Here is a 13936-nt window from a genome sequence, read left to right as displayed (position 1 = left end):
CATAATATCAAGCTATCCATGGGAGAATATGTATTGACTAGCCCAATGCTTTCCATTCCAATGGGAGGTGCTGATGTTGTACTAGGAGTCCAATGGCTACAATCCTTGGGTACAATAGCTTTTAATTTTCAAGAACTTTTCATGAAATTTTCTGTGGAAGGAAAGGAAGTTGAATTAAGGGGTATTGCAGGGAAACCAGGAAAGATAATCAGCTCTAATGGCATGACAAAGCTTCTAAAAAAGGAGCAAAGAGGTGTAATTGCACAATTATGTTCGCTAGATGTTTCCACATTGGAATCATCTATTTCTCCAGATCTCCAAAAAGTCCTGGACAATCATTCCAAGGTATTTGAGACTCCCAAAGGTCTCCCACCTATGCGTGATCATGATCATGCTATTCATCTGATTCCAGGAAGTGTTCCTCCAAACATCAGGCCGTACAGATATCCATATGTCCAAAAAAGTGAAATTGAACGTATGGTTGCAGAAATGCTAGAGGCTGGTATAATTCAACCGAGTCAAAGTTCTTTCTCAGCTCCAGTAGTATTGGTGCACAAGAAGGATGGATCATGGCGCATGTGTCCAGATTATAGGGAGCTCAACAAGCTCACTATTAAAGATAAGTTCCCCATTCCTGTTATTGATGAATTACTGGATGAATTGCATGGATCAATTTACTTCACCAAGTTGGATCTTCGTTCGGGATATCATCAAATCAGAATGAAGATTGAAGACATTCCGAAAACAGCATTTAGAACTCATGAGGGTCATTATGAATTTTTGGTCATGCCTTTTGGCCTTACCAATGCACCTTCAACATTTCAAGGTTTGATGAATTCAATTTTCAAACCATTCCTTAGAAAATTTGTGTTAGTATTTTTTGATGATATACTAATCTACAGCAAGTCTTGGAAGGATCATGTTGAACATGTTGACAGGGTGCTACAACTATTGGAGGAGAAACAATTATATGCAAAAAGATCCAAATGTTTCTTTGGAGTCCAGGAGGTGGAATATTTGGGTCATATTGTATCTCATGAAGGAGTTAAGGTAGACCCTAGCAAAATTAAAGCCATTAAGGAATGGAAAATCCCCACATCCATAAAGCATCTGCGAGGATTTCTTGGGTTGACAGGGTATTATCGCAAGTTTGTTAAGAATTATGGGAGAATAGCAGCACCTCTAACAACATTATTGAAGAAAGATTCATTTTCATGGACTTCGCAAGCAACAAAGGCCTTTGAACATCTTAAAGAGGCAATGTGCCAAGCACCGTCTTAGCTACACCGGACTTCACAAAAACCTTTATTGTGGAATGTGATGCTTCAGGAAATGGAATTGGTGCTGTTCTAATGCAAGATGAAAGACCCATTGCTTTTGAAAGTCGTCCAATCAAGGGAAAGTTTTTAAACAAAGCTATTTATGAGAAGGAAATGTTGGCAATACTCCATGCACTTAAGAAATGGCGACCCTACCTAATGGGAAGACACTTCAAGGTAAAAACGGATCATGATAGCCTTAAATACTTTTTAGAACAAAGATTATCCTCTGAAGAGCAACAAAAGTGGGTCACAAAGATGTTGGGTTATGACTTTGAAATCATCTACAAAAAAGGGAAGCAAAATGTGGTGGCAGATGCACTCTCAAGAAAGGATGAGGATGTGGAAGCATTGTTGTGTGCCATTTCTATTATCCAACCAGATTGGATAAACGAAGCAAGGGAGGAATGGAAGAATGACGAAGAAGTGTGGGCACTTATTCAAAAGCTACAACAAGATTCCAGTACTTCTGATACATTTAGCTGGAAAAATGATTCGTTATGGTACAAAGATCGCTTATACCTCTGTAAGAATTCCCAGCTAAAACAAAAGATTCTTATGGAATTGCACACTTCTCCCTTAGGAGGGCACTCAGGATTTTTAAAAACTTACCACAGGGTTAAGAAGGAATTTTTTTGGGATGGCCTTAAATCAGATATTCAAAAGTTTGTGGCGGAATGTTTGGTTTGCCAGCAAAATAAAGTTGAAACAATTAAGACACCAGGTCTATTACAACCTTTATCCATTCCAAGCCAACGTTGGGAGGAGGTTTCAATGGATTTTATCACAGGTTTACCCAAGTCTGAGGGAAAGAGTGTCATCATGGTGGTAGTTGACAGACTTACCAAGTATGCACACTTTTGTGCATTATCACATCCATTTAAAGCCAGTACAGTTTCTACTGCATTTATGGAAACAGTTCAAAAGCTACATGGAAACCCAAAGATTATTGTAAGTGACAGAGATCCCATTTTCACTGGAAATTTTTGGACAGAATTATTTTCTTGTCTTGGTACTCAGTTAGCTCATAGCTCATCTTATCATCCTCAATCTGATGGGCAAACTGAGATAGTAAACAAATGTTTGGAAGGATATCTTCGTTGCTTTGTATCTGATAAACAGACACAATGGGTCAAATGGTTGCCTCTGGCTGAATGGTGGTATAACACTTCCTTCCATACAGCAACAAAAATGACCCCATTTATGGCACTTTATGGGTATCAACCACCATCCATCACATCATATTTAAGAGAAAATTCTAAGGTTCAGGCAGTGGAACATCACATCGAACATCAACAACAAGTCCTCCAACTCTTAAAGGATAACCTTGTGTTGGCACAGAATAGAATGAAACAACAGGCAGATCAACATCGCAGTGAAAGAAGTTTTGATGTAGGTGATTGGGTATTCCTACGGCTACAACCATATAAGCAAATGTCCCTCAAGCAAGCTAAGAAGGATAATAAATTATCACCAAAGTATTATGGTCCGTACAAGGTGTTGCAAAAGATTGGTACTATGGCATACAAATTGGAGCTTCCTGCAGCTTCTCGATTGCACCCAGTTTTCCATGTTTCATGTTTAAAGAAGGTTATAGGCGACAAGCTCCCAGTTCAAACAATATTGCCAGAACTTGACGAAGAAGGAAAAATTATATTGGAACCGGAAGCAGTTATAGAAACAAGAACTCGACAGCTACGAAATCGATCAATTTCAGAGTACCTTATCAAGTGGAAGAACTTATCCGCTGAAGATTCCACATGGGAGGATGAGAATTTTATGCAGAAGTATCCTAAACTACTCAAGCGTTGAGGACAACACTTTTTTTGAAGGAGAGGGGCATGTTGGGTCCCTATAATACTAGTGATTACCCCATTACTATTGTAGTTATACCCCTTATTTATATTGATGTACCCATGTAGTGCCCATATTGTTACTATTGTGCCACATAGAAGCCCACTATTGTTATTGTTGTGCCATACAATATTATTGTTATGTAGGCTTTGATTGTATTGGGACCACTTAGACTCCTATATATAGAAAGGAGGTATTTTCATTTGTATCATCCAAGAATAGTTCATTTATGTAATGTAAAGGAGGTTGCCCCCTCGAAGAGGCTGAATTCTAAGGCGTGGATCTCTCTTTTCTATCTTTTTGTGAGCTGGTTTCATAACAATTTCACAATTCCCAAGGTTGATCATTTGGTTGCATGCAACACTTGTACACTCAAGACTAGTCTAAAATTGATGTTACACTGCTTTGGAATCTCCACCAGAGCTGGTTAACTCGAATTATTTGCATGCACTAGCTATTTTGGGTTGATTGATCAGTTAATTGGATGATCACTGAGTTAGACTATCGTCCCACTGTACAACTACCTTACAGTTAAAACTAGTTTAACTGAAAACAACTTGAAATCACTGGCATTGATTACTATAAATTAGCAATTGCACATGCTTCACTGAACTCCAAGCCCTCTAACTCGAATTTACTGAGTGACACAAGCCATGTCACACAAGTTAACTGCATCCATCCAAGTTGTCTGTTGATGTGAAAATTCGAATTTTCTCAATTTGACCAAGGCAAAATCAAATTGAAACTTTCTTAATGCACTTCTCAACAGTTAAAATTAGATATGAGAAATTCTCTTCTTCTAATTAATTCCTAATTTAATATATAGTTAAAATATTTTTTAAACTAATTATTCATACACCTAAAATAGTATCTTTATCTTGAAATAATGCTTTGATGCATCTATATTATATATTTTTACATTAATTAATAAAATACTCAACATGAAAAATACATAATAATATTTACTCTTTCATTTTTTCCTACAAAATTTACATTAAATGATTAAATAATAAACTAAATTCAAATATAAATTAAAACAGTAGGATCAACCTTAAACGAAAATTTATTTGGTAAAAACGCAACTAAGTTCAATTAAACAAAAAAAAATATGGTTCATTACATAATTTTTTGAAATCAACTCAAACCCCATATTTGCGTGTCTCTACATACCACAAAAAAAAAATGCACCCCATGTTATATTTTTCCCTTTGCTTTATTGGTCAATCCTTGGAGCATTATTGAAAGATTAAAAAATAATGGACATAATTCCAACATGCCGACGTAACCTGCAAGTTTTTGTTTTTGCAAGAATACATTTAAAAAAAAAAATCAAAGTTTTATGGGCTAAACTTTTTTGGAAGTGTGGTTTGATCGTTTTTCAATAATGTTAAAAATAATTTTAAAAATGGAAAAAAGAACTCAAAAGTTTTAAAGAATTTAGGTTTTATGATTTAAAGTTTTTGAAATTTTGGTTTGAAGTTTGTGTTTTTATTTTATTGTTTTGTTTATTTTATATATATATATATATATATATATTCTAATTTTAAGGTCATGATGAAGTCAGAGACTATATTAGTGTATGAGATATTTTTGTTTCTGAAATAAGGGATCTATTTTTATTATATTGGTGTATAAGATCTTTTTGTTTGTAAGATAAAAAAATTATTTTCAAACAGTGATTTGACTGCGAAGTCTACAAAAATATACATACTCTATCTTTCTCATTTTAAACCCGTAATCTTTTGAAAAAAAACACATGCTCTTAATTATTAAACTCACCCAAATTATATTTCTAATCTAATTTATAAACCATAAAAATCACTTTATGATTTCTGTTTGTTAAGTTCAAATTAAGGTTCTCAGTTTAATTAAAGTCAGGAAAAACAAACACATTTTGTAAACTAAAATAAAAATCAACCGGGGGTGGTGCAATTGAAGGTGAACTGGTCTAATGAGTCCGTGGGGTCTCTTCCTTGCTTGGGAATTACCTTTTCTTCGTTGAAAGTTCAAAATATGTTATGCAGCCGATTGCTTTTTTTTTTTTTATTACGCAAAGATGGTTGGCCAAGACTTGAAAGGACTTTTGGTCAAGAATCTTTGACTTTTGGTACATAATGTTTTTGGAAAGTTTTAACTCTTACTCCATAGATTTAATTTTCAAAATTTTAGGTTAAGAGTTTATTTTACTCTACCAATTTTTGTGTTAGATTCTTCACCAATAAAATTTTATATCATGTAAATTCATAGTTACTTTGGATCAAAACTTTTTCAAATGTTTTGATGGAAAATTTTAACTTTTAGTTTTGGTTTACAAATTACATTAATTGGATTCTAAAATAATAAAAAAATAATAAGTGCATTGTTTTATTAGGTGGCATTTTAAAAGGTGTTATTAATTTTTTTTTTCAGATTAATTTTCAATAAAATATTAATTATAGTATTGTTGTTGTTGTTTTTGTTTTTGTTTATTTGTTTGTTTTGTTTTTTTGTTTTTGTTTCTGTTTTTTTTTTTTTTTTTTTTTAATTTAAGATTTCCGTATTAATAATTAGTAAGTTAATTTTAATAAGAGTTTGTTGTTTGGTAAGGGTTAAGATATTTATATTTCAGAGGCTATTTGTTTTTTTAGCCTCATCACAATGAGACAATAGTCATTTAACATGTATTCTACTCTACTCGTTTTGAACATGTAACCCCAAAGAGGAAATACATCTTCTTAACCATTATACTTGTAACTTCCAAGAAGGAAATACTTGTTCTTAACTGTTAGGCTCACTATAGTTGTGAAAACTTGGGCGTATGTGATGGTTAAGAAGATGTGTTTACTCCTTGGAGGTCATAGGCTCAAAACTAGATATAGATGGAGTCTGTATATGATGATTAATTAATATTGACCCATTGCTATGAGGCTCGAGGGGTAGGGACCCCCTAGCTTGCAGGCCCCAAATCATCATTGATTGGAGTATCTCTAGTCTTTCTAAGTCACAAGTTCCTACTAATATTGGTTTGTTGGTACCTGTTTCACCCAAATTTTGCCCCAAAAAATAAACATTAATTGCAATTTTACTAAAAAATACATTTTAAAAAAAGGTCATTTTTAATAATTTTACCCACACAAACCTAAGTAGTTCATTGGTCATGGTTATGGAGTGCCAATACATACTCCTAGAGCTCTTGCGAGGGAATTGTGTACTAAAGTTGGTAAATTTTATTTAAAAAACAAATATTAATTGCAATTTCTCTAGGAAAAAAACATTATAGTCATTTTGAATAGTTTTACCTACACATAAACCTAAGTAATAGAGCTCCTATGAGGAAATTGTATACTCAAAATTAATATTATTCATCACACGAGGTGAACTTTGTCCAAAAGAAATAAATTAATGAAAAACAAAACCAAAAACAAAAACAAAACAAAACAATTTTACTAGAAAAAAAGACATTAAGAAACAAGTCATCTTGAATAATTTTACCCACACATAAAACTAAGTAATTCATTGTCATGCTTATGGAACACCACTACATACTTAGCTCTTGTAATATGTGAAGTAAGAAAGTGATGTAGCCTTGTAACATAAAGAAAGTGATCTAATTTTGTAACATAAAGGATCTTTTTCTAGGCATAGAATTTAACGTTAATCCCATAGAAATTTCAAACATAATCAAAATTTTGTCTCTACACTCATAGTAAAGTGATAAAAATGAATCATAAATAAGATTAATCGAAAATATATCATAATATTCTAAATTACAATTTTTCAAAATAATTTTTTATTGTTGAAAGTTATTTATTTCAACTTAAGGTGGATGAGGATCTGTTGATTTTTTATTTTATTTTTTTAATTGATGGCCTAGATTGATTCTCAAGGGAATATGTTCATCATATGCTTAGTCTTAATGCTTATCATTACAGAGTTTGTTAGGTTCCAATGAGTTTTAATAAATTAAAAAAATTAGATTCATTCCAGGTAGCTCCCTGCCCACCAATTTCCTAAGGAATTGAGATTATTCCAATTCTAATAAGTCCATATTCTAATTAGTTAGAAAGAAAGAAAGAAAGAAATTATTTTAACATCCACAAGGCTAAAGATAGCCTATGAGACATAATTCTTCATCATCTGCTTGATGTATTCGACCCTTTTTTCTGTGAAAGCTTCAAAATAAATGCTCCCAACTTCTCGACAAACCCCTCACTAAATAGATTATCCCAAGAGCTAGCTGTCAGCATATCTACATAACTTTCCCTATTGTCTTTGAAGGCCCCACATTCTAAAATGAAATGTTTTTATGTTTCCACTTTTCTGGAAGAACAAAAAATGCATACTCTTTCCTCCCACACTTCTTTTGGCCTTTTCCAATGCCCTGTTTCACAACGGAGTTGATGAGAATTAGTCCTTAACTGAGCAATAAGAATTTTGGTTCTCCAAGAGATATTGGCCTCTATGTATGCTTTTGGTTGATGACTATGAGTGGAATTAAACACTTCAATATAGTACTTTTTATTTCTTCCTAGCTCCTTATCCCAAGTACGCTTATGGAACTTTTTCATAACAAAATATTTTATCTCTTTGTTGTTTATGGGGCACATGTTCAAGCAAATACCCCATTTACTAAACCATTTGTTATTTTGTTGCATCCAAGTCTTTTTGCTCTTGCACAACCTATCATTAAAGACAACCTTAGGCCATCTACCATCTTCCATTTGCTCAATTTTTTTTAAATACCTTATGACTCACACCATAGCAATTGCTTCAATAGGAGTAGTCTCTGTTTCACTTAACAAGATAGCATAAGGAACTGCACTTTTAATCTTGAATTTGTTTGTAATCAAATGCTTCTGAATTTTCTCAATTTGTCTCCACTGCATGTTAGATATATTGCTGGCAAATAATTCACAACCATAGAGAATCACCGGAATCACTAGAACCCAAAAAATAGTTTGAGTGGTTTTCCAGTCCCATAACTCTGCCTCTCTACACCTATTTTGAAAAGCATAAAATGCTTTCCAACCCCCTAAAGTTCTTTTCTTTCTACAACCATTCCCGCTTAGATTTTTGTTGAAGTCAATTTTGAGGTATTTGTAATCCGCAACTTCTTCCAGAATGTTGCCTTCAAAGTAGAATTTATGTTGGTTATGTTTTCTTTTCTTAGAGAAAACCACTACTTTCGTTTTGTTGATATTGACTTGCATCCCCATACTTCTACAAAAATGCTCAATGAATAGTAAGTGTTATTGCAAACCAAAAGCTGATTTAGCAATCAGAATAAGGTCATATGCATATAAAAGAAGCCTTATAACAAACTTGCCCAAATAGATACCATCATCCCCTTGCGAATTTAACCACTCCTCAAGCTTGTCGATATATAAACCAAAAAGGGTAGGAGATAGTGGGCAACCTTGCTTGACCCCGATATTGCTTCTAAAACTTTCAGAAATGCCTGCTGAAGTTCTAATTTTGACTTTCACCTCTTCATATAGCCTATGCACAACTGCTCTCAAATGTTTAGGAACCCCAAGTTCCTCCATTCTGTGCCAAAGCTTATCCCTAGGAATTGAGTCAAATGCTTTTCTGAAATCAACAAAGCAACAAAAGACTTTTTCCTTTTTCTCCCAAACTTTTTCAATGATGTGCCTTCAAGTTATACAATGATCAACTGTGGAATGTTTAGGTCTAAAACCTACTTGCCCTTTAGCACAATTATCTCTTTCTTCTGCCCACTTGCCAATTTTTTTCTACCATGCTTCCAAATAGCTTTGCAAACAAAGGGTTTATCATGATGGTCCTATAATTGGAGGGATTATTGACATCACCGCTCTTGAAAAGAGGTATTGCTAGACTAGTTGTCCAATTTGTGGGGAGACCCTGTTGTATGATGTTGTTGAAGATTTTTGTAATGTGAGGTGCAAGAATCTTTGAGCCCCACTTTAGATATTCAGCTTGAAGTTCAGCTAAGTCTTTTTCTTTTCCAACGCCCAACTTCTCGATACCCATCTCTGCCTCTTGCACTGTGAAGAGTTCAGTATCAGTGTTAACCAAGGGGGGAGGGTCAACCTGGGGATCCTGCTCATAGAGTTGTCTTGCATAGTAAAACCATTTAGAAGCTGTAACACTATTTCCAGTTTGTATCTTTTTCGGTTGGAGTTCCAAAATAATTTGGGATTATTTTTACCAAGGAAGATTAGTTCTTCCTTCCTTGAAACCATGAAAGCTTGTAAGCTTTGAGCTTTATGTTATCCTTGTTTGACTCTTTCCACATTCTCCTTGCCTTTCTGCATTCCTCGTCAAACCAAGCATTAAATGGAAAGCAATTTGTTTCAGGCCTCTTAATTTTTTCTCTTTTGCACTTTGCAAATGCACATTGAATTAAATGTGTTAATACATGACTATGAATTGTGATTTTCTCCTTCTCGAAGAGCCTCTCTAGCATCATTTTGAAGGTATTACAATTTTCTGGGGTCAAAAGAATTCTACCCTGTGGGAGATTTTGTTGGACATGGTGAATTTTTTACTCTAATTGTTTCTTTTCATTCCAAGAGAAAATAGATGGAGAAATTAATATATAAACAAATTTTATTTAGCAAAATGGTCCATTTTACAATATTTGTGCTATTTAAACTGATTTTTTGATTGTATATATGGATTCAGCACCCTGGAAAACCCCTAGGGCACTTTGATTCTGCAGGGGTTACTCATCAAGCTTGTGATTTCAATAAATTCATGCTTTAAAGAAATTAGACTGGAAAAACCCACGGAAAAACTTCCAAAAAGTCTCACTAAAGAATAAGATGTGTATTTTTTTTCTCAAATTAAATTAGATTCGTGCCACATGGCTCCCCGCTCACCAATTTCCTAGGGATTTGAGGTAATTTCAATTCTAATAAGTTCATATTCTAATTAGTTGGGGAAATAAATATATAAGCAAATTTTATTTAGCAAAATGGTCTATTTTACATTAAGATGTGTAATTCTCTTTTTTTTTTTTTTTTTTTTCTCAAGTTAAAGTTGTCCCATAACCTTTTTATACATAGTTAATAAGGTAAATGTGTACATTAGTAAGACATTCCTCAAGCTTGTGATTTCAATAAATTCCTGGCGGATTTTAAAGAAATTAGCCGAGAAAAACCCACCAGAAAAGCTTCCAAAAAGTCTCACTAAAGACAACTCGTTTTAGAATAAGATGTGTAATTCTTTTTTTCTCAAATTAAATTAGATTCATGCCATATGGCTCGCTGCTCACCAATTTCCTAAGTATTTGAGATTATTTCAATTCTAATAAATTCATATTCTAATTAGATGGAGAAATAAATATAAGCAAATTTTCCATTTTAAACTAAAGTGTGTAATTCTTTTTTATCAAATTAAAATTGACCCATAACAAAAAAAAATGAAAAAAATGACATTCTTCTAGTTATAATAATCACATTAATATTTTAAATATTATTCTACTAATAAAATAACTAAAAGTGAAATTGTAACCTTCAATAAAAACAAAATTACAAACGACATATCTAATAAAATATTATATATTTGTTTCACTCTAATAAAATATCATATATATTTACAAATTTCGGCCCAAGATATCACATCAGAATTTCCCATGAAAAGTCTCCACGTCAGTTGGAGAATTTGCTGTGCGGCGTCAATCCCCTCGCGTACACAGAAAGGAGGGGTCATCCACAACCAACTGACTCGGACAGGACGCGCAAACGCGGATTATCGATAAATGGAAAATGTGTTTCCGTTACTTACGATATCTTGCAAAACTGTCATGTGTCATTTTCCTCTCACCAAACACCTATTTTCTATTTCCGAAAGCCCTATTTTGGGCTAATTATTCCCATTACATCTAAACGTGCGCCCTTATAAACACCTCCGTGGCCAATTCACCTAATACGTGTGGGACCGGAGCCGGCATTGCCTTGTCTGGCTTCACTCTCACAACACGAAAATCGACGGCATTCATAGCTTCATATATTTCATTTGTTCCTCATTCCATAGTTCCCTTGCTCTGTCTTCCATCTCGGCTCGCAGAGGAGGAAATTGCAGGAAATTTGAGCAATTTGCGTTCCTTTTCGAATCGCAGAGAAGGGAAAATTTGAGCACTCTGTATTCCTTTTTCCAGTTGCAGAGAAGGGGAAATTTGAGCAATTTGTATTCCTTTTCCCAGTCGCAGAGAAGGGGAAATCTGAGCAATTGGCATTCCTTTTTCGAATCGCAGAGAAGGGGAAATTTGAGCAATCTCTATTCCTTTTTCCAGTCGCAGAGAAGGGGAAATTTGAGCAATTTGCATTCCTTTTTCCAGTCGCAGAGAAGGGGAAATTTGAGCTCCTTGCAGAGCTCTTCAATGGCGGACGATCAGCGAGTTTATCCGGCCGCCGCCTCCTCGGACGGCAATGCGAGCGTCGCCGCTCGGGAAAAGGCCCCGCGCTCTTATATCGTCCAGCTCCCAAAGGAACAGGTATACAGAACCGCCGCCCCGCCACAGCACCGCTACGCTCCCTCCCCGCCTCCCCGCCGCCGCCGGAATCCTTGCTGCTGCTGCCTCGCTTGGATTTTCTGCCCGCTCATCCTCCTCATCGTGCTAATAGCCATTGCCGCCGGCGTCTTCTACATAGTTTTCCGGCCTCAGATTCCGAAATACTCACTGAACGGAATTTCCGTCCAACGATTCAACATCAGTCAGGACCTGCGTCTCAGCTCCGATCTGATAGTGACGGTTCGAGCCCAGAATCCCAACAAAAAGATCGGAATTTTCTACGACGACGGAAACAGGCTAGCCGTGCTGTATTCCGGGAGGGTGATTAGTTCGGGCGTCATTCCGGCGTTCTACCAAGCTCCCCGGAAAACCACCCTTGTGCGGATAAAGATGACGGCTTCCAGAGTCCCGTTCTCTGCTGCCCTGAAATCCGCCCTGGATACAGATCAGACCAAGGGCAGCGTGCCGCTGTACGTGGAGATGGACGAGCCCGTCCGCCTAAAATTCGGCAGCCTGAAAACCCCCAAAGTCACCATCCAACTCCGGTGTAAGTTGACGGTAAACCAGCTGACGGCGAAACGGAAAGTTCGGATCCAAGAACAGAGCTGCAGCATCAGAATCAAGCTGTGAATAAACCGGCGGCCGCATTTTCGTTATTATTTTTGGGATTTCCAGCTGCTTCGGCTGGAGAAATGCTCCGCTATTAATCGCCGGAATGGGTTAATTTAGCATTCTGTGAAATTAATCAATTAACAGATTTTAATCCATTTTTTTCAATAATAATAACTTTTCAACTGGCCTAAGCTGCCTAATTTATTTGTCTTTCTCAAAACTGAATTAGATCCAATAATATTGGAGCTAATTTTGCAAGTATACTTGCAATATAGTTTGAGAATAGTTATTTGTTTTGGTTGTTTTTTTATTTTTAGGCATTGAAATTTGGGCAAAAAAATTTGAAGAAATCTTGTGTGGCAGTGTTTGAATCATGTTTTTGATAATGGAAATGAATTCAGTATTTTTTTTATGATGGAAATGAATTCAGGGTTATCAAAAACCTCTGGGACATCCAAAATCTTGAAATTTAAAATTTGACAACTGTAACCTGGATTTAAAAAAATCCTTGACAAATTTTATCAAAATATTACCAAAATTTCTATGATTTTCCAGACCCAAAACAATGTGACTACTATTTCCAGGGGTAGAGATGTAAAATGTAAAAATATCTTATTAAAAATTTGCATACTTATATGCTTCTACATAAGAAATTCCAATTCTGTATACTCATTAATTTTCATCATTTCATTTGTGTTCAGTAATTTTATCAATTACAGTATTTTATTAACATTTTCTTACCATGCATTGACATGTAACCAACTGACATTGACAAAGTGCAGATCATCCGGTTTTTCCAAATATGAATAGTTTTATGGGTATAACGGGAAACTTTATTTAAAATTCCAGTTTATTTTATTTAAAAGTTCAGTTTTCATACTCTTAAAAAGGTGGATATTTTATCTTGATGGTAGAGTTAGGTTTATTATATTAAAAGTATATATATGACTTTTTCAATTTTATAAAGTATATATGTTTTATATTTAATTTTGCTCCATTTAAATACTAGGTATTATGGGTTATATGTGTTCTTGTTAATTTTACTTAGTGGTTAATGTATGGTATACTATTTCAGTGATTATGGTTAGTTTATTATTTGAATTGGAGCAGTGATTATGGTAAAGGTAAAGATAATGTAAAATTTATTATCTTATTTAATAATATAATAATTTTAATCGAGTTTCAATATTTGTTATTTGATTTTTTGTTTTCATCATGATTAATAATTTATTGTCAAAGAAATAGTAGTTAGTAACTCACTACCAAAGAGTTATGGTTTATATGGCTATTACTTTATTTTTTTAAGTTAAGTTTTATATTTATTTATATATATATATATATATGAGTGGTTGTGATAATGAGATGTTATTCTCTCTACTTGGTTTCAAATAGAAGGAGAAGACATTTTTTGCTCATTGTGGAGTAGGCTCCCCAACCTAGTAGTCATCCCCCATGCTAGTTGTCACACCCCTACACTGGCAGTACTCTTCCAACTGCACTATAGCAAGGTGCGGCACTACCAACCATTTTTTTCACCAATACTTACGATTGTAGACTACACCTAACATTTCATACTTAGTTTATTTTTCATTATCAAGTATTATCTTTGTCCTTTATACAGTGAAAGTCCATAACATTCACATAAATAGCATTATACAAGAGAAATGCACAACAG

General features: G+C 34.5%; 1 protein-coding gene across 1 annotated transcript; it reads left to right on the top strand.

The window, feature by feature from the left end:
* Positions 1-11146: 11146 nt before the first annotated feature.
* On the top strand, positions 11147-12612 carry LOC149164614 (NDR1/HIN1-like protein 13). The gene has a single exon (XM_089430939.1). It carries the CDS (start codon positions 11518-11520, stop codon positions 12277-12279), a length of 762 nt encoding a protein of 253 aa, XP_089287065.1. The 5' UTR covers positions 11147-11517; the 3' UTR covers positions 12280-12612.
* The last annotated feature ends 1324 nt before the right edge of the window (positions 12613-13936 follow it).

Source organism: Pinus tabuliformis, chromosome 5_1 (assembly GCF_031772625.1).
Source record: "Pinus tabuliformis cultivar Carrire ecotype Pingquan chromosome 5_1, CPIR1, whole genome shotgun sequence".
NCBI lineage: Eukaryota > Viridiplantae > Streptophyta > Pinopsida > Pinales > Pinaceae > Pinus > Pinus tabuliformis.
The sequence above is the reverse complement of the archived record's forward strand: the minus strand, read 5'-3'. Positions and strand labels throughout refer to the sequence as shown.